At 36.7% G+C, this 21,928-nt stretch overlaps 1 protein-coding gene across 2 annotated transcripts in view; it reads left to right on the top strand.

Annotated features, from left to right (window-relative positions):
* Positions 1-21,928, top strand: part of LOC128534281 (chemokine-like protein TAFA-5) — a 163,209-nt gene that overhangs the window by 57,190 nt on the left and 84,091 nt on the right. The window contains exon 1 of one of the 2 annotated variants that reach the window (XM_053508654.1): positions 7,862-8,547. The exons of the other annotated variant lie outside the window; for it this stretch is intronic. Within the exon in view, the coding sequence (XP_053364629.1) occupies positions 8,457-8,547 (91 nt within the window). The 5' untranslated portion in view covers positions 7,862-8,456. Of the gene's footprint in view, positions 1-7,861; positions 8,548-21,928 lie in introns of those variants that run through there. 2 annotated transcript variants of the gene reach the window in all.

Raw genomic sequence — 21,928 nt, 5'->3', positions numbered from 1 at the left:
ATTAAGCATGTATTGCCTCATTGTAAACACTGATAATTGCTACCAAATGAGATGCCTAAACGACAACACTGACACTGCAGAGTCTATTGCACTAGCCCTGCGTATTATTGTTCTCTTGTTTTTGTTGTCCCTGATTGGCTCAGTATGCCATTTTTGTTCAGTATGCTGGTGGAATTAAGTGTACTGCTGAGACTGTGATTGATATAAATTACCCTTGATGTAAGGTGACCTCTCAAAGTCATGTCGAGTATTTATTTGTATTTATTCTAAGTTAAAGTTGTGGATTAACTTTATTTGTGGTTGGTTATACAATACAGTGACTGTAATTATATTGTATACAAAATGGCCTGACTGTTAAGATAATAAAAGAATATCCTTGAGTATGAAGGGGTTCCTCAAAGGAAGTGTTCAGTCAAGTCTACACTCTAAAAAATAATACCCTACATCTACTCAATAAAATTGTGGCAACAGATTACAAGCAATATTATTAATTAAATTCAACAACAATTGAGAATTGAGTTAGATTTAATCAAATGAGCTCCTTAAAAACTAGCCATTCAAATTAAGTAGATGCAAATAGCAAACATTAAAAAATTAAGTAAAGTTTAAACAAACATATTGTTTTCATTAATAAATACTACTTAAAGGAATAGTTTTACTTTTAATTAAATTAAAGTTTTATTACTTAGTTTTATTATTTTTTTATTAATTAAAGTATTATTACTTTTAATTAAATTTAATAATAACATTTTATTAAAATATGATTCAAGGTATGAATAAAAGACACAGACGTTAAAGATTAATTACAAACTTATGCTTTATTGTCAACAATCACAATAGCATCTATTAGTAATTAACATTCAGTCTCCCAACAGAACCAACTGTTTTTTTTTTATCCACAATATTTTCTAAGACAAATAATTTCAAGTCTAAAAAACACAGTTTCTTTTTTGGGTATGTGTTTAAAATAACCCCCTTTTTTTTACACATATACAAAAAATAAAATAAAAATAAATTTTTTCAACAACATTGAACCACTGTAGAAACTTTACACTTTAATCTTCTAAAACTGTAGATTTAAACGACTGGACTTAAACTTAACTTAAAGCCCTGGGAACACATTTAAGGCCAGTAAGACCCCCTACTCAACTTGAGTCTAGTGTCCAATGAACAGTCACTTGTAGAAGCTGCTTTTTCTGCGTTACAATCACAATGACAGAGTGAACATTACTCCTCTTTATCAACGTGTTACTCATGTTTTCACATGGGATGAAAACAGTTCAAATTTGCTTTTTTAGCATTTCTCTCCTTCTAGGCACAAAATGTTGAAATATGTGAAGTCATTGTTTGGCAACATGGAACCACCGAACAGATACCACCTTGTTTTAAGACAGCAGTTTAGACCTGAGTGACTGAACCCTTTTTGACAGCTTTGAAGCATCCAGCTCCAAGAAAAGTTTCTGTAGTACCTCAAAAGTATACTTTAGATGCCTGGGATAATGGAGATTCAGTGCATATGTCAAACCAAGGAGGACACAGCAAGCCCTGGGAACATCTTCAAGGCCTGTAAGAACTTTCGCCCCCTCGACAACAATTTCAATGTCACTGGAAGCTCCTGTCTTGGTCACAATTACTGCCATCACAAGCTGTTCAATTCCTGTCTGGTCTTTATTGTCCTGTACAATTAAATAGCAGTGACACTCAAAAACTATGAAATATTGGTCACAAGAAAATCTGAAACTCAAATTTGTTTAAACAGAAAATACAATCAATATACACTACCAGTCAAAAGTTTGGAATCAGTAAGATTTCCAGAATCATTACTCCAGTCTTCAGTGATCCTTCAGAAATCACTCTAATATTCTGATTTATGATCAGTGTTGGAAACAGTTGTGCTGCTTAATATTTTTTTGAAACCTGTGATACTTTTCTCAGGATTCTTTAAACAATAAAAGGTTAAAAAGAACAAAATTTATTTAAAATAGAAAGGTTTTCTAACAATATATACTACTGTTTCAAAGTCTGAGGTCAGTAAATTTATATTCTTTTTTAAAGAAGAAAAACGTTTATTCACCAAGGATGTGTTAAATTAATAAAAAAGTGATAGCATAGATTCACATTGTTCAAAAATATTTACATTTAAATTCACACTGTTCTCTTTAGCTTGTTACTCAAAGAATCCTGAAAAAAACGAATCACAGGTTCCAAAAAAAATATTTGGCAGCACAACTGCCAACATGTTTTCAACATTGATAATTATAATAATAAATCAGTATATTAGAATGATTTCTGAAGGATCCCGTGACACTTAAGACTCGAGTAACAGCTAATGAAAATTAATCTTTGCATCACAGAAATAAATTATATTATAAAGTATATTAAAATAAAAATAATTATTATATTGTAATAACATTTACAACATTAGAAGTCTTACTGATTCCAACATTAGAAGTCTTACTGATTCCAAACTTTTGACCGGTAATGTATAAATTCACACTTCTGGTATATTGAAATGGAGACTGCATACTTTGAATTCTTTGATGAGGTCTCCTGCATGTTCCCCAAGGAATTCAATAATGCAGTGGATGACCACCTCTCTTGTCATGACAACCGAACACTGCTCTTCCTAAAAAAAGATAAAGAAAGAAAAAAAAAATTAATGATGCATCCTCCCTAGAGCCTCTTCCAAGGTTCCTCCACAATACTTTGTTCCTTGCTACTTCCACCATTTGGCTTGATCATATGGGCAAAAAATTAAGTACATTTTATCAATTAATTTTATCAACACAGGTTGTAGAATAACAACTTAACGACACTGTATTATTCTCTGTACAGCTGATTTACATTTAAAACAGAAGTTGTTACTATAATTAAAATTGAACTTGTATATAAATAAATATGACTTATAAAATATTTTCTGTGAAAGTTCAAGAAATTAATTTAAGGAAACAAAACCTCCTGTTTTCACACAAATGCATTTGTCAGCTTTTGTGTTTGAGTACCTAATAATCATCACGTTTAACATTTAATTTACTGTGTGTGTGTGTGTGGGGGGGTACTACCTGCTGATCATAAAGAAAAATAGAGGAATAAACATTTCCTCTCACCCGTACATCAAACAACAAGTAACCAACTGACTTGTATGAATCATTATAAACTGTACCTTCAGTAGTTCCATCTCAGTTTTAAGTCTTTCTCCAAGTGCTCCTCCTTTGCCACGAAACAGTGTCATTAGCTTTGGAGTGTAAAGATCCAGTGAGGACATAAACTTAGGTTCCAGCTGCAAAGTGGTTATTCGTTGGAATTCTGCAAACACCTGAATTATGGAATGAGAGAAAAAAATATTTTATATAATGTTTTGAGAGAGTTTTCAGATACATTGGTTCTTTTAGTCTCTAAACATGATTGGTAACTCACTTGAGAAAGCTGAAACAGGGCTGGCCATCGTTCCTTTATGTTTTGAACACTTGGACATTGATTTATGATTTCATGTCGACGATGTGCAAATGTTTTGTTCATCTTTTCCTTTATCATCCTTTCATTGTTTTTCTTTTTAAATTCTGACACCAGCTCTTCTCGTTCTTTTTCCAAAGTCTTCTCATCTTCACCCACTGGGTAAGTTGGGAGATAGTTGACTTCAGCTCTTCGTGGCTTTTTAACATTTTTCGCAGATTTCCTGTCATCAGGATGTTTGTGTTTTAGAGCATTGCATGTGACCTCAGGAATGCCAAAACCTCTGAGCTTCGTTCGATAGTTAGCCATTTTATATTTAATGCTTGTCTGCCATGCATAAAGGCCTGAAAAGCTCCCTCGATCCTTCAGACATGGGTGCACCTTTATAAGTGCTTCAGCAACGGAAAGAATCTGAAGACTAGATGGATATGCAGTGTACGTGTAAATGGATTGAGCCAGCTTTTCGAGTATGTCTGACCTGACATTTGGGGTAGTTAGCACTGTCCCATCTTTTCTGTAAAGTTCATTGGCTCTTTCAAGAACCATTTCAGTCTCAACGGAAAAGTGTGGAACGATGAATTCTTTTGGCCATGGCTTCCTTTCTGAGCTGTTATCTGGAGACAGGATGACTGTGCTTGCAGAAGAATCTGATGTGTCAGAGGAGTCCTGTATGGTAGCATGTGTGGAGAAGGTAGTATCAAGGGATTGCTCTGTGATATCACAGCCAGTGAAACTTTCGTTGGGTGAACACAATGTAAGAACTATTGATGCGACTGTTACAACCTTTATGGTGGATCTGTGTTGAATTTGAGTCGTGGAGTGTAGAGTGAAGAAGTCCTCAAAATCTGAATCCATATACTGAAGACTGATTTCATCTGTAATATTTAAAGCCTGCTTGACAGCAGAGTGCAACTCCTCCAAGGACTCTGGTATTCCAGATGGCAGTGTTAGCTTCTCTATCCTGTGCTCAAAGATTACCCTGAGGGCTGCTGAATCCATGTTTGGTTACCTAAAAAAAATTAAAATAAAAGGTCACTGACACTCATAGAAACTATGTTGGTGGTTGATATGGCAGATTGTGCTACTTTGAAAATGTAAATATTACAAAGCTTGAAAGTTTTCATGTAATTACAGTCTTAAATGCAGTCTTGGCAATAACTACATACTATTATGGTAAACTGTAAAAGTTCAGAGCTTCCGTACAATCTCACTCATAGTTCCTAACAGGATGTGTAACGTTACCTATGAGAAATGAGTCGAATGACTAGGTTAAAGAGACTTTATTTCAATAATAAAAAAAAAATAATACATACACGCTTTCTCTGTTGCTCGTGTGCCAGTGATTACTGTAGATTAGCGCGAAAGGTCCTGGCAGATCACCAGGTCAGGTCCTCACAGATGTGTAAAAATATATATATATATATATATATATATATATATATATATATATATATATATATATATATATATATTTTAAACAATTTTAAATTTTAGAACACTCATCTGATTCCAGAATTTGAATCAATTTTCGATTTCCAACGCTACCATGCTGTGCAATAAATTGCATGTATATTAAAGGATTATTGTTTTAAGTAAGGGATTGAAATGAAGAACTGCATTGATGTTCAACGGCAGCTCTAAATAATTTTAAAATTAATCGGTTAAAAAAAACGATTAATTTTAAAATTATTTAGAGCTGCCGTTGAACATCAATGTCAGGGACAGAGAATATATATTATATTTCCAATACTTTATAAGCAACACCCTAGTTCGAGTTTGATCAACGCACGTGACGCGGATATATGCCACAAAAATAGGAATTCGTTGCTTTAGATATATAAATTATGTATCCTGACTAAAGCCATTATTAAACAATATTGCTCGTTTTCCATTGTGAAGTTACATGAAAGGATTGGCAGCTTTATAGCCGACCGTTAACTAGTATTTTTTTAATGACACCTATATTACATAAAGTAGACAATTTGAACAATTTACAACAGATTTTTTTTCATTTACTATGCAAAAAACGTTCCTTACCTTTTTTTTAATGAAACGAAAAAGAGCAGCGATCAGTTTTGCAAGTTGTCAGCAGGAATCTCCAGCGCATGTGCCTCCTCCTAGTGCTGCTTCTGAGCTGATTAAACCGCGCGTTGAAACAGGAAATGCTTGTAAATTGAAAACTGCTCATTTTCATCATGTTGGATTCATTCAATATTTTCTCTTTTTGGAATTATTCAAAAACAATAGCTAAATCCTTGACAACATACTTGAGTAGATTTTATTCCAGTTATTTTTAATTCATTTTAATTTAAAAAAGAATAAAAAAAACCAAGGAATTAATTTTGTTAAATAAAATTTACATATTAAATTTAGTGAACTCTACAAACCCACAGAATGACTTTTTACAGTGTAGTAACTAACATTAAGGTACACTCTTTAAATGAACCGATTTGTAATTATTTAGTGTATGGCAGAACTGTGTACATATAGTAACACGGTAACTTTGACAATTATTTTAAGTAAGCGCAATCATTTCAGGAACAACCAAGTACAGGAAACGGGAGGCAAGCCTTAACCAACTGTTGATCAAATGAATTTATATGTACATTTATATGTGGATTTCTAAGGTGGAATATCCATTCTCAAATAACTTATTTTGTTGTTGCATCAGGTCTTCATCTTTGTAATATGTCACTGTGGATGTGATGGAGCCTGTTTTAATACCCGATGCCTGTCAGGCTCTCATAACTGATGCAGCTACTAGATACCCTATGTGGACAAAAGTATTCGGCCAAACCTCAGATGACATTTTATTCAAATATTTATTTTTCAATATGGAGTTGGTCCCCCTTTTGCAATTATAATAGCTTCCTCTCTTCATGGAAACCTGTCCACAAGATTTTGTAGTGTTTCTGTTGGAATTTGTGCCTATTTAATCTGTAGAGCATTTATGAGGTGAGGCACTGATGTTGGATGAGAAGGCCTGGCTCACAATCTCTGTTTCAGCTCATCGCAAAGGTGCTTGATGAAGTTGAGGTCAGGGCTCTGTGCAGGCTAGTCAAGTTCTTTCACCCAAACTCATCAAACCATGTCTTTCTAGTCCTTGATTTGTGCACGGTCAGGTTGGAATTGAAAAGGGCATTCCCCAAACGGTCACAAAGTTGGAAGAATAGCATTGTCCAAGATGTGTTGGTCTGTTAAAGAATTAAGACATTAAGATTACCCTACAGTGAGGATAAGCACCAGAACTCAATAATGAACAGGTTTGGGCAAATGCTTTTGTCCTTTTGAATTGACTTTTAAATCTTATGCAAGTTAATTTAAGTCAAGTAGGCTTTTACTGTCATTTCAATCATATACAGTACAGTTCAGTCACGGTGAAACGAAACAAAGTTCGTCCAGGACCAAGGTGAAATGAACAAATCAACCTAGCTCACTGACTTAATCACTCACTCATTGTCTATACCGCTTTATTCTGTATGCATGGCTGGAATCTATCTCAGGAGACTTAGGGCACGAGGCAGGGTACACCCTGAACAACAAACTAGCTAAAACACCTAATTAACTAAAACAACAAATTAACACCATCAATTAAATTAACTATACAAAAAGACAAAAAAAAGACAGCAAAAGACAAGATAAAGCTCACATGTAAATGTGCAATCAAAAACAAAAACCTGACACAATGCAATACTTTGTGATAATAAGTTGAGGTAGCAACTGGTGGTAAACCTGATGATTAATCAACAGAAGCATGTGCCTTACATTTCTGAATGAACGCACTTACACGGTTATGAACATGACACAAACATGACATTCCCATAATTGTTAAAAAAAAAAAATCTGAAAAATATCACCATTTACTTTTCCAGTATTTAAGCAGATGAAATGTGTCATCTGTAATGTGTAGGAGAATAAAGATCAGCTTGTTTGCCTCCGAGGCATAAATTAAGCATGAGTTAATTCAATTCTTCAAGGGAATAATTGAACAGTTATTCAGCACCGAGTTACGATTTGGTTTGCTGTGAATTTCCAACGATCAGACGTAATGGACTGGGTGTTCATTCAGCGCTGTCAGAGTTCATTCACCCCTGGACGAGTTGAAGGTGTTAATTCGGCGCTGTATGCGTTAATGCGCTGTGGAGCTCGCTCTGAATCCGGCCAGTGTGCACGTTAACACTGCTCAGAGTTCATCCGACGCTGGCGTGTTTGGCTGGGAGATGTCAGCGCTGCGTTCCTCCTGCTCTCGCATCCGCCGCCTCCACACTCACACGGTGATGCGGGGCCGGGCGGGAGGGGAGGGGAGGGGAGAGGAGGGAGCGCGCGGGGGGGTGACGTCAGCAGGGGAGAGGAGAGAAAAAGTCGCGTCTGTGTGCGCGCGCGCTTGTTGAGGAGCGAACTCCGGACACGGACGCGGCGCGAACGCACCTGACTTTTGATGATTTGTTGTTGTTGTTGTTGCCTCAATTCAGTCTGAATATGAGCAGGAACACGGGGATGACATGACGCTTGTTTTTTTCTTCCTGAAGAAGTCGTGATTGATGACAGAAAGGGGGGAAAAAAAGGAAAGAGAAATAGCGCTGTTTGGGGAAAGAGCAGCGTCGTGCGTAAAACAGCGCGTGGAGAGTTTGGAGAGAGAGAGAGAGAGAGAGAGAGAGAATGCAGCAAAGCGACATGATGGTGCATCACAGTGCTTAAGGCAAAGAGAGAGAGAGAGAGAGTGAGAGAGAGAGACTGCAGCTGGAGGGGAAATAGCCCACCGTGGGAAATTTGACGCCCTCCGGGTTTGAAGAACACACCACCGCTTTACAGCCACTGAGGAGCAGCATCCTTCACCCGGAGCGCGCGCGGACGGGATCCCACGTTGGTTTCAGTTATTCTTCTTGTTCTTCTTGATTGATTTATTTATTTTATTTTATTCACCCCGCTTCTATGGGAGAAGGATGGGAGCGCGGCAGGCTGTGTGAAGCCTCTCCGGGTGTGTGAGAATTTGCGCCGCCGCCATGCAGCTCGTGCGGGTCGCGTGGGCTTTGGCAGGAGCGGCGCTCTGCTGTTCCCTCGTGCTCTTTCTCCACTCGCGCTTCCTCAAAGAAGGTAAACCTGCTCCCACTTTATTATAATGTCTACCACAACAACAACCACAGGCTTTTATTTTACTTTATTATTATTATTATTATTATTATTAAATCCATGTTCTTCTCTGAGCTTTCTGATCTCCATTTCGGAGGAAATCTTCATATGTCAGCCTCATCCATGTTATGCTTTTACTGTAGATGCTCCGGCTGATGCCTTTCTGCCCACTGACATACATGATGCAATGATTAGAGCCGTTGCAAACGCGCAGCATTTTATCGACACGCGTTACGCATCACGGCGAATTGGTAAATAATTTCCAAGAATCGCATGCGTCAGTTTGGGAGGAGATGAAGTTCACTCTTGCAGCTAAAGTGATTTATAGGTTGCTTTCTTCAATAGATGGCACTAGAGTCTAGTTTAAGGGTAACGCCGAGGTCAAACTGCTATTATTCCTTCTCATTAGGTCTTAATTCGTTTTCGTTTGACGTGCAACTCAAATTTATCAAAGATAAATCCGGAGGAGTTCACGGGCCATTGCGTTTGCCCTTGATACACAGCATTGAACTTTCTGTAATCACGACCTGAGAGGAGAGAGGGAATATTAATACAGAATCATTCTCATTTTTAAAGATGATTTACGCTTAGGTTGGGGTCATACTCAACTCATTGTAGCTTAATTTCTTTTGCAATCATTCAGTGTAATCATTTTTGACTGACAGTGCACAAATTCGCTGCAGTATGGACATGCAGTGCATTCCGAAAGTAATTTAGATAAGTACAGTTCAGGTCAAAAATACCCTGTCTTGCCTTTATATAAGCATAACAGTATATTGCATTATATTTATTTTAGTGTGTGAGGGGGTGGTAGCTGGGGGTTTTGATAATAATTGGAAGCAAGGCTTATACACACTAGCCAGTAAGCTATCAGACTGCCTCAGCCTTTCCCAGCAACACAATATACGTACAATATCCTTTAATCATTTCTATTGGTTTTTCTGTGTATGCCTCTGGCAAAACAAAAGAAACTTGTTTATAGACGAGCCATAATATCGACTGTTAATTCTGCTCAGTGCTGGTCGTCGAGCCTTGTATTCTAACCTTCTTTTCATTCTTGACATGAAGAGTGCGGGTTAAGAAGTGGTGAAGGAGAGGTAGTCCATCATATTGTCTTACCATTTTAGCAGGGGGAGGTAGGTATACAGGCCTAGTGCAGATATCCTGGAAAACCATTGCCACATGCCTCACTGATTTGGAGCATGCACGAGTGTGTGTGTGTGTGTGTGTACTCTGGATGCAGCAGGGCATTCTCACTGGCTGAAAATATTATCTATAAAAGAACATTTAAGTTTTTTTAAATCTTTTTTTTTCTTTTTACATTAAGTGTTTAAAATTTTTAGATGGATATAATACTTAGAAATCAAATTTTTATACTTTTCCTCCATATAAACAGTATAATATAAGAATTTCATATAATATGTCCTGAGAACAGAAAAATCTTTTTATGGCTCTGGAATGACTGTTAATGATTAATTAATTCCAGTTAGTTGAAATTAAGGCCTCATGCTATACATGGTGATCTGGATTGCAAAAGAGTTTAATTTGTAAAGGTTTCAGCTTTTTGAGTTTCAGTTCTGATTCTTGTGAAATCTTGCGAAATGTAACTGCTTTAGGCTTGCTATTCAGATTTATTGCCATGTCTCACATTCTGTAGGTATTTGAATGTCCCTTTATTCTAATGCTTCCACTGGCCGTAGGCTGTGGGATTCTTTTTTTTTTTTTTTTTTTTTTTTAGTTTAAAAGTAATGTGTTCATGGAAATCTGTACCGAGGCAAATGAGGCAAGAAGGTGAGAGCACACTCGCTTTGTCTGGCTGGCCAAGGTCATTGCCCATGATATGGAGTGTGCTGAGATACATTGCACACGCTCAAAAAGCTAAATGAAATATGGCTTTAGGAAGACAATGCACTCGACTCCGGGACTTTGTGCTATTCTGTAACCGCTCCAATATTCTATTAGAGCACATAGCAATTCTAAAATTTCTATATTTTGCGAGTCATATTTTAAAGGGCTGATTGTTGCTGGTAGATCAATAGTTTTGCAACACATTTCCCTTCTTTAAACTTTTGTTGAAGAATTGAAGACTAAACATTGACATAAATGAGGACGGTGTATAAGGAAGAACCAGCAGTAATATCTTCCAGATTAACTGAGAAAGGCCATAAGGGATCATTTTCTAACGTGTAGTATATACTATATATCATTAACTATATTATATTATTTATATATTTAGGCAATGGTTTTTATGAGTGTGGACAGCGATGAGATGGATCATGAAGTTTACTTAACTAACCAGTTGCTTAAAATCTTCATTACAGTGACAATTGTTTTTCCCCTTCATGTTTCCATTCATGGAATACAACTCTAAAATTCTGTTTACTGTAAAGCTGTTTCCACAAAACAAATCCATCTGCACAAGTGCACACAGCCTAGAGTAAATTCTAATCTAAAAGTCCTTTTAAAAGCACTTGAGAGCTTTATTTTCCCTTGTTTTTAGGCTGGCGTCTTCAGAGAGGCACTGATTGCATAATTGTGGTTAACATGCTGGTGAACTGTGGTGTAATTACTGAGCATTGGCTGCATCCTTTTGCACACGGTGGGCTTATTCATCAACCCAACTCATTGGGACCTGCTTTAGAATGGAGCATGTGCTATTTTTTTTTTCCTTTTACCAGGTTATAAAAATATAACCATTTCACATTTGGAATACTATTCCATTAAGAAAGTGCATGAGAATAGACTTGTCTTTTTGTCGAACTATAAACAAGCTGAGGGCAGTAAACTTCTTTCCAAGCACTACTAAAGCTTTGAGTCATGGGCAATGACTGAGGCAACGCACCTCAGAAGTAAGACAAAGTGATGAGATTCAGCAAATTATCTCAGCAACCTGGGCGATTTTGGAATCGGCACCTAGGGGTTTGTTTTTGAGTGCGCTTACATGACAGAAAGATGTAGCTGCAAGATTAAAAAATATTGTGTTTTTATTTATTTATTTATTTTTTTAATTCACAGGAAATAAAACCACTGTGGTTGCACAGATTTTGCAAAATGTGCACTGGGAGCTAAAACAACAGTCTAGGTTTAGAGGACTTGGCACATTTGTCTAAAAGAGCCCTGGGTCATAGTGCTTTTTCTTTCTTATGGTATTACATTACAATTTCATATCCGACTCACTCACTCACTCACTCACTCATCTTCTATACTGCTTTATTCTGTATTCAGGGTCGCGGGGACCTGAAGCCTATCCCTGGAGGCTTAAGGCACAAGGCAGGGTACACCCTGGCATCATATCAGACTGCCATTTTATTATTTTTTGTGACAGTATTACATTTGTATAAATTCAACCTAGATCAACAGATAGATTCTTTTTTTTTTAATACACGCAGGTCATTCCAGCATTAAGTAGAAGGTGCATAAGCCCATTGTCACCTATTACAGCGCAATTTCAACAAAGTATAGAGGCACAGTCCTTTGTGCCATGTTTAAATTGCCATGAATTTAAAATCAAACTTCCATAAACCGGTGACCAAAAGAACTTTAATTATATTCTAATGCTGCACCTACTGATTATTTTTTATCCACTATTCTATTGATTATTTTTTAATTAGTCCATTATTCTAATGATAATTTTTTAAAGGTTAATCTAAGAATATATTTTTTGTTGTTTGGATGATTAATCCTTTTATTAACTTGACAGTAAATAATACCCATGACTTTGATGTTTAATCTTTTAACCTTTTATTTAAGCATTTTTCATAAAAATATTTATTACCAAATAAAATTTTCCTCTCATGAGAAATATAAGTGTCAAGAATTAATAAGTCAAGCAGCCATGTACAGTGACAAAACAAAAAGCACACTATCAATGCTGAGACCGCCCTCCTCCCAAAAAAAACCCCTGAAAAATAAAATCTGTGACATTTTATCATATACATCTCTACAAAATATCTGCTGCATTTCCTTTTAAAAGCTTCATATCTTTGTAGGAGGGAACGGTTTCGACCTCTCACTCTACGTTGCTCAGTTTTAAAAGTTCATACATGCATAAACAAACTGCATCCAACTCTCCAGTGCGCTGGAAAAGTGGCGTTGCCAGACTAGCCATTAGCATCTGCTTTGGAGAATTTTGTCTCCCAGGCACTGACACCCACAAACACTCAGACTAAACTTACTCTAATGCACACTTAAGATGATGTCTCATAAATTTAAGGTCAGAGAGAATCTGACTGTTTTCTCTTGAGTTGCTTATGCTGTGTGTGTGCATGCACGTGTGTGTGTGCACTCTGGTGAGCCAATTCACAGCCATTGACATGCAGAGCACTTTTTTATTAGGTGTTGCTTTAAAGAATGACCACGCATCATACAATTGGATTTTTGTGGATAAGGTTTCATATTTCACCATGTACCGGCAAAACTTGGGATGGAAGTAAACACTGTGACGCATCGATACACTCTATGGAAGTTTAACGTATTAACGTAATCAACATAATCTGTCAATAAAAAGTAGGTAAAAGCAGCCCTGTTGAATTCCCACCTCAAGGCCAGTGTTCCCAGGATAGTCTAAAAGCCAAAAGTTACTGATGATATTTAAACAATATTTATTCTTTATTCTATTGAATATCACAGAAAATCAGTGACTGAAGTCGTGCTGGTTAAGTCAATATTTTATCTCCAAATACTGAGCAGATTACCTATATGTTTTAGACTAACTTATACTAAGACACTAACTTATCAAAGACATAACTGTGAAACAGATGTATACAAATACACTTGACTTGCTGGTCAGATTCATTAGTACCTCCTTGTCTGACATCCTGCGTCAGTATTAGCAAATCCACACTTTTTCTCCACACTAGCTACCCCACACAGGCTCATTTAGCCTTCTGAATGATAGAGACATTATTGATCATAACTAGGACTGGCTTAGCCTTTGTCATGGTCACCAACTTGCGTCTGAAGCAATTTCAGCTGGATCATTGCTTCCTGCAGGAGACACGGAGCTAAACAACATCCTGCCGCGGTTTGCTTTCTTGGAGCGATTGTAATTCTTATATTCAATTGAAGAGGAATTAAAGGAAATGGCATTTAATGAATATCTTATAACACTGAATGTCACATTCCCTTAGTCTCACACCCTTGAATAAATTGCATGCACGTAACATTTTCATCCTGAAGCAATGCCTTGGCAAAATAGGTTTTCTCTGCAGAATTGGAAAAAAATGAAGAATAGAGAAAAGCAATAAGACTTTGTCCGAAGTACATATTCATTCGCCTTCTAATTTCATTGCACATAATGATGGTCAGAGAAAACATCATGCTACGGATGTTAGTCATGAATGAGAACAGAAACCTTTGATCTAAGACTCATACAAACTATAAACAGCATCTTTTCCACAAATAAGAGCAAAACAAAATGAGATTCCAGCACCGTTGTGCTGAACGCATTAGATAATAAGGTCTCATGTAATTTGCTCAATTGAAAGCCAAGCCGCTTCTAAAATGACAAAACAAGCTTTCAGCACATCTCTGATAAAATAAGTTTATATATCTACCTCTAGAACCACAGCGCTGCTGCAAAATCTATTACTTATAGAGTAATCATTACAAAAGCAATTACCAAAAGGGGAAATGTATCAGTTTGTAAAAAAAAACACACACACACACACATGAAGTGTATTAGTCTACAGTATGACTTTATTCAGGTCTACCACTAGGTTCATATTGAAATAAGCAGTGTAAAAAGGTGTGAGTTTACATCCCAAGATTGCACACGTACAGTAAATGCTTGGATTGAATCACTATACCACAATTCTTGAATATAATTGGTCAGAGGTGTTGATTAAATTTCCATAACTATAAATGGACTTGGTCCAAAACGATACGATATAATCATGATACTGTACCTAGGTGCAGATTTTATCACGATTGTATAAATATTACAATTTATTTTAAATATTTACATTTTTTAAAAGATTTTTAAAAATTTTAAACAAACTTATCAAAACATTTGCTCTTCCCACACAGGGTGATGTGCTGTGTGAATAGTTTAGAGCATTACCTGCAGGAGTAATGATGGTACCACGAAGAAGAATGGCAACATTTTTACCAACTCAAATGCAAACATATATAACTTAAAACATAAAACCTGCAATTATTTTGCAATCTTTTTTTTTCACCAATTTTCTAATACACACGGACTTGTATGACAGATTTTCTACACAAAGTGATAAAAAAATAAAATAAAAACCTGTGCATAGGGGTAGGTGGATTTCTTTCTATAGAGACCCCCACCTTTTTTTTTTAGCAGTTTTGGAAGGGCTTGAAAGTGTCAGCCCTTGTGCTTTGTAACAGCGAGAGAGTAAGACTGTTCTGTGGGATGGAGGGCTTTGCAGATTTTACATTATTAACTTCAAGAGAAAAATAAATTGAGGTTCATCTGTTCATAGCTGTAAAAAAAGTAATAACATATTATTGGATGTGTCATATAGCTGTAAATAAATAAAATGCATGATATTTTGTTTAATAAGGAAACATAATGCAAATTAATATTGTATAAGGCGGCAATATATTATACTGCAATAGATGGAACAAGTTACTAGTGATGAAATGTTTCAAATTCCCTTACGAATAAATTTCTTAGAAAACCTTCTTATTTACCTTTCAGATTAAAGTAGTGCTAGGTCACATGATTTGAAATCAACGTCACGATTTATGAATATTTTACCCCAATTATGATTAATGAAAATTTATTTTGGCTTAGCGTTTGAGTTCTCCTCCATGTTGCAGATGGGACGGGGTCACACGACGACACATGCAGTATTATGTTTTAAAGGGAACTAAACGTAAATATACACAATGTGGAATTTATTCACAAGATTAAAAATAAATAAATAAATAAATAAATAATGTACATGGGCAAGAAAACTTCGGTTTGAGGTTCTGAATTTCGGTTTTATCTCAGTTTCAATTAATTAAACTTAAAGGGCTTAACTAAAACATAATCAAATTACTGAACTAATGGAGAGTAAATACTGTAGATAGTTGATACTTGTTTATATGCAGGGCATTACCTTATTCTCACTTTAAGATATTAGATGTTTAATATTATGTAAACATTAGTTTTAGTCATTAAACTATACCATTTCCTACAAGCTGTAACAATTAAGCTATGCAGAAAAGAACAAGCTCACTAGCATGCATTAACCTGGCGGTGTGATACTGTCTATTTATACTGTTCTCATGAAAATGCAGGTTTAAATCCACACCACTTGTCTGGCATGAGGCCCAATTAATCCCTCTTCACTGCCAGTCTCGTTTAGAGATTGACACTTTACTGCTGCCTTTACTATCACACTTACATGCCCTTTTATGTTACTGTTTATGACCGTGTCAATGATGGAGCGAACAGTAAAGCACTCAGGTTTATTCTTCCAGGCTGCAATGTGACTGAGCTGAGAATGAGTTGTTTTTAACAGTAATGCGTTGCTGGCTCGTCTGCAGTGCAGTACAACAGTGTATAATAATAATAATTAGTTATTTAGATGTGATTATTTTCATTAATTTCTCCATTCATTCATTTTGAGTTTCAGTGCTTTATCCTGGAACATATTCCATGAACATAAGGCAAACACACACACACACACACACACACACACACACACACTTTAGAGGTGTTACTTAGGAGAAAAGAGAAACATGGGGGGAAACGAAATCCGAATCACAAAAATATCCTGGATGCTGGAGCTGTGAAGCAGCAACACTGTGGCTGCACCACTTGCCATCCATAGACTATTTTGAAATGGATTTTCCACATGATTTCTGTTTATTTTAATTACTTCCTTGTTGTAATGGTTGCCTGCTCAATCTCACATGAAGGATACATGACAGCAGAGGGTTTTTGAAGTACTACTGAGGAGAGCACTAAACTTCCACTCCTATTACACAGCCGTGCAGGACATGAGCGTCAGCCGCAATGCATATTTTAATTACCGCAGGGTTACAGTGAGGTTATTTTCATTCAGGATGTGTTAGGTTATGTGAGAGGCGGTTTAAAATATCATAAACATTAAATATCTTATTACTGTATAACATATGCTTCGATAAGTCTGTAGGAATTTTTGCCTGTCCGTGTAAGGATCATGTACACAGCCACACACTGCACCCTTTCATACAACTAACATGAAATTATCACTGATACAAATAGAAAATTAACAGATGTCTTTCTCACACTTTCCGTTTGTAATGACTCGTTCATATGTAGTTTACACCTGTACATCTTTTTTTCACATGCATACCATGTGGATTTATTGTATGTGTGTAGTTGAGTAATTACATATTTTTCACATGATGCTATATAGGACCCCAGTTCAATGTGCAAGTGTCAAAAACTGCAGTTCCTTTAATGTCCACTGGGAGCTGGCTCTAAAAGTGAGTCATAATAGGAATAAGAAGTGTAAAGCCTGTAAAGAAAAAAAAAGACAGATTTGATCACCAAACTGTAGACAGATTTCCCATTCAACACCTGTATTGGTGAATTTTTATTTAACTATTTAGTTAAAATTATATCAAGCCTTTATACATAAATTTTGCATACCAATTTTTTTTTTCTTTTACAAATTTTACATTTTACAAAATTATCCATAATTGGCAAATTTTTAGTGACAGCTGAAGTGCAGGCATCCAACTGTTACTTGTCTGCTATGCGTCACTTTAGCGATACTTAGAGCATGGATGACAATGGAGTTCAATGAAATGCGAAATAAGGTTGGCATATTAGTTAACAACAGCCGCTTTATCATTTTAGCTAAGCTAACTAGCTTGTGGTCAATGAGGTAAGTAGACGTGTTCCAACCAATAGGATGCGTTTGTTCCACTCATATGACCATTTCAAAACCGTATTTCTGAAAACCTATGGGTGACACCACTGAGGGTTTGTCCATTTCTTATACAGTCAGTCTTAGGGCTGTAACATGTTGAAATACATGCTGAAATCTTTTCCACATGATCACATATATGGAAAAAAAATAATAATTTAAGCATCTGTGAAGTCTGTGTAATCTTTCCATAGACGTTGGACACAGACACACAGTGGACAAACATTTGTCTTACTATTCTTGTCCTGACATAATTATTAATGCAGCTAATTAATGCCGACATCTAAATGTATTCTTAATGTCATTTGCCAAAGGGACACATTTTTGCTTCTTTGCCTTTGAAATAAAAGCTGCATTTTCTTGTAGATACTAAATGTCCCAACAATGTCAAACCTGTCAGATTTTTGTATCCTGTCAGATATTCCTATCAACACACACACATTCTGACCCACAGGCATTTAATGCTCTCAAAATAGTCATGGCCCAAGCAGGAACACACACACATGCACACACAGATAGTGAATTATACATTTATTTTGCTCAAATATAAAAATAAACTGAACAGTAAGGTATCTACTATAGGCAAAATGGAGCAAAAACATTTCATACTTTAATACTGATATTTATGGAACAAATGAAATTCGCCTAGGCTTGCAAATTTGTGTTGCTGAACAGACAATAAATTATACTTTGTGTAGTGCCACAAGCCCAAGGATAATATCACAGCCAATGATATGCAAGAAATAGGACTTGCAGGAATGCGGGAGCAAAAATGCTCTTATTTAAATCATATGCGAGAGGGGAAAGAGCTGCGTGGAGGTCCTGTCAGAGAAGAAGCATACCGTAGTGCAAACACAAGCCCCAGGCTGGGCAATGAGGGCATGCAGCAAACACACCTGTACCTAAGTCTGTGTGCCTTTGTTTGCCTGCATTACTTATTTAATTCAAGAAATATAGCAAATACACACGCACACTCAAGATAAAGTATTTCTCCAAGAAGAGGGTGTTCGATCCCAAGCATGATGTGATTACACTAACCAGGGCATGCATTGCTTTGAACACGTGCTCACGTCTTAGCGTCTATAAGCTCCTGCTCTGATCGAGAGCCTAGATGTTCTTAGTGCTGCTCTTTTCCCTCTTGGCAGCGATGAACATTTGTTTTGTTTTTTCAAAGAAACCAGGAATCTCATATAAAAATAACATGATTCCCAGTGCTGGCCAAAGAACCCATATTTTTTTATATATTATTCTGGAGAGTTTATCCTTTTTCAATATTTTTTTTTTCTCACCTGCTTACTGTCTTTAGGTTTGGCAGCCTTGCAGCGCCAGGATCTCCAGTTCACCTCTGACCTTAGATTACAGTTTCACTTGGTCTCCCAGTGGGGAGTTTGTGTGGGGGGTTAATCCAGGTTTTCTGGTTTCCCCAAAGGACACATGCAAACATGGCTGTAGGATATTACTGTTTGTGTGCATCGTGCCCAGGGTGCATTCTTGTCTCACACCAAGAGTTTTCAGTATACTGTAGGAATTGGATCCACCATGACCCTGACAAACGGTGTTGATGTGAGGGCTGTCCTGAAAGTAATGCATAAGTGGGCATAACTTTTTTTATTAACTAACATGGGTCATTTAATTTGCACACGATGGTAGAGTAACTCTTTCCCTAAAAGAAGGTACTGCTCAAAATAGTCTTCATCACAAGTGATGCATTTGCACCATTGTTGAACCCAACTCCCTTTGAAAATCCCACTTGTCGCAGTTGATGGTCTCCCACTATATGGTTTGTCATCAGGTCTGGATTCATCCATCTGTGCCTATTGCTCTCGTCGATGATGTCATCTTTGCAGTGCAGTGGGAGGGCATTTTTAAAGAGAATACGGAACTTAAGCACAACGATTGTGCAAAAGCATCACTTGTGATGGAAACTATGTTAAGTATTATTATAATTTGTGCAACCTGTGTCAGCTAAAAAAAAAAGTTGTGTTCAGATATGTATTACATTTGGTAATTCCAAATGCTCAGGTATGCACGTGTGTTTGTCTTCACTTTATGGGCTTGGCCTCATTTTGTAAGTCCTCCTCAGCTCAGTTTTTCTCAATTCAAGTCCTCAGGGAGCCTGCTAACACATGCTCTGTCTCCCTACACACCTGAGCCAGGTCTTCAGTATTCCTGAGCGCTTGGTTGAGGTGGCTCAGAAGCTGGAACTGAACAAAAACGGACCTTCTGATTGTCTCTGACTGAGGACTGAGTTAAGAAATACAACATTACATGGCCTGGCTAGCTTTGTCACATATACCCATTGCTGATGAGATGATGAAACACCACCCACCAAAACACCACTCCACCAGAGTTTCAGTCTGCTACCCTGCTTCCAAAGACGGCCTGTTAAAAAACAGACAGACAGACAGACAGACAAAATGAAAATGTAGCAAACAGCTGCTGCTCATTTCCCACATCCATCTTCTCTTTCCCAACACACACACTGAACTGATGATTGACTAAGAGATGGACAGAAAGCAAGCAGAAAGCTATAGTGAGATGGCTGAGTGTGTTCTAATAAGCTGTGTGGGTGAAGCACGTTTTCAGTACTGCAGCATGACAGACACATACAGTACAATCATGAGCACTGAGATAGAAAATAAATTAAGAAAGAATACAGCAGTAGCTGGCCAAGAACATCACTTAAAAACATGTTGAAGTACATTTATAAGGCATTATACAGTACATAATATTATTAATGAAGATACGTTACGATTTACTGCATAGCGATGGTTAATATAATGCCTTATGAGTAGTGTTTATAACAGTAAAATGGTTGTAATCAAGAAACTACTATTCAGTTTGTAATTAACAAACAGCAACTGTCTGACATGAATTTCATTCTTATTTGAATAGTGCTTGCAAGAACAGTATTGTCAAGTGCATTTGCAAAACCAATCAAGCACCATGATGAAACTGTCTCTCATGAAGACCATCCCAGGAAAGCAAGACCAGAACATACGTCTGCTGCAGAGGAGAAGTTTATTTAGAGTTATCAGCCTCAGGTATCACCAGTTAACAGAACTTCAGATTAGAGCTGTTATGAAGGCTTTACAGTGCATGAGTAGCAGATACAGTACATCTCAATATCAACTGTTTCAACTAAAAATAATTGCAAATAATTCAGCATTGTTTTAGGATGTAGAAAGAAAAAAAATCATCATTATAAGGTGTGGACAAACCTTTGACTGGTAGTGTAGTCGACATACATTCTACCATAATCCTCAAGGTCGAACAATGCTAGTTAAGACAGATGAAATGTGCATTTAGTTCTTATATCATTATAGCATTATCATAAACCTGAAATGTTATTTGTTTTCCACATTAAAATAGCTTTAATAAAAGGGTTTCCTGAATATTACCTTAGTCCAACTGTTTTCCTAATGTTGCTATGGTGATGTGAACACCTTGAATGTTGCCTAGTTGGAAGAAACCGAACAGTAAGCTGGAACTGTTGCTATACGAATGGGAAGAAGAACAGTACTTCGCCCTGCAAGCTTTTTTTTTTTTTCCCCTCCAGCCTGTTATGCTAGTAACTTATCATGACGTCCTGGAGTGGGCTGGCCTGGAGTAATTGGCCTCACTGGTGCTGTAGAGTTGGGTGGTATTGAGGAGCTCCGCTCAGCCATCAGCACCAATAAACACAGGCTCAGTGGAGTGATGGACTCATCCACCAGCTGTATTGGCAAATTAACTATCCGCTTTTCCTGACGGTGTTTTGTACCGACTGCAGGTAGAGCAAGTAAGCCAGAAGGGCACGCTGGGTGATTACTGTCAGATGCTGTTACTACTGCTGCTTTGCCGAACCAAATTTCTTTTTGGGCGGTTGCCATGGAAATCGAGCCTTGGAAAAAGATAATAGATGGAATATGTGTATAAAATAGGAAAAGATACGGAGATGCTCCTCTTTGGCACTTCATTAAAGCTCAATTAAAAAATATACTTAGAATAAGGGATAGAAAACTGTAACTTTGCGTGACAGTGTGATGGTACCATTAACTTTTGTATATTAAATATATGTATTAATCATCTGGCATTTCTCATAGCACAATTTTATTACTCAGAACAAGCTTATCTCATAAGACTGAATTGAGCTACATAATTGGTCTACAGTACAAGCTCGACTTTGTCTTTTCTATTTCTCCTAAACCTCACTTATGAAAAACAAAGAGACATAAAGCGAGACATACTTTTGAAAAACATTTGAGAAATCTGAGATGTACATGAGAAACAGAACTGCATTTGAAGGAGAAGCAGATGAACCATTATATAAGATCATGAGATTGAAATGATATAAATGAGATGCATAACCCAAGTTAGAATTATTATAGTTTTATTGAAGATATCAAAAAGCCTCAGTTGACAGCATACAGAGAAATAAATTTACAATTCACACAATATAACAGACACCAGCAAAATCTGGCAACTCA

Source organism: Clarias gariepinus, chromosome 12 (assembly GCF_024256425.1).
Source record: "Clarias gariepinus isolate MV-2021 ecotype Netherlands chromosome 12, CGAR_prim_01v2, whole genome shotgun sequence".
NCBI classification, from domain to species: domain Eukaryota; kingdom Metazoa; phylum Chordata; class Actinopteri; order Siluriformes; family Clariidae; genus Clarias; species Clarias gariepinus.
This window is presented reverse-complemented; position numbering and strand designations above follow the sequence as displayed.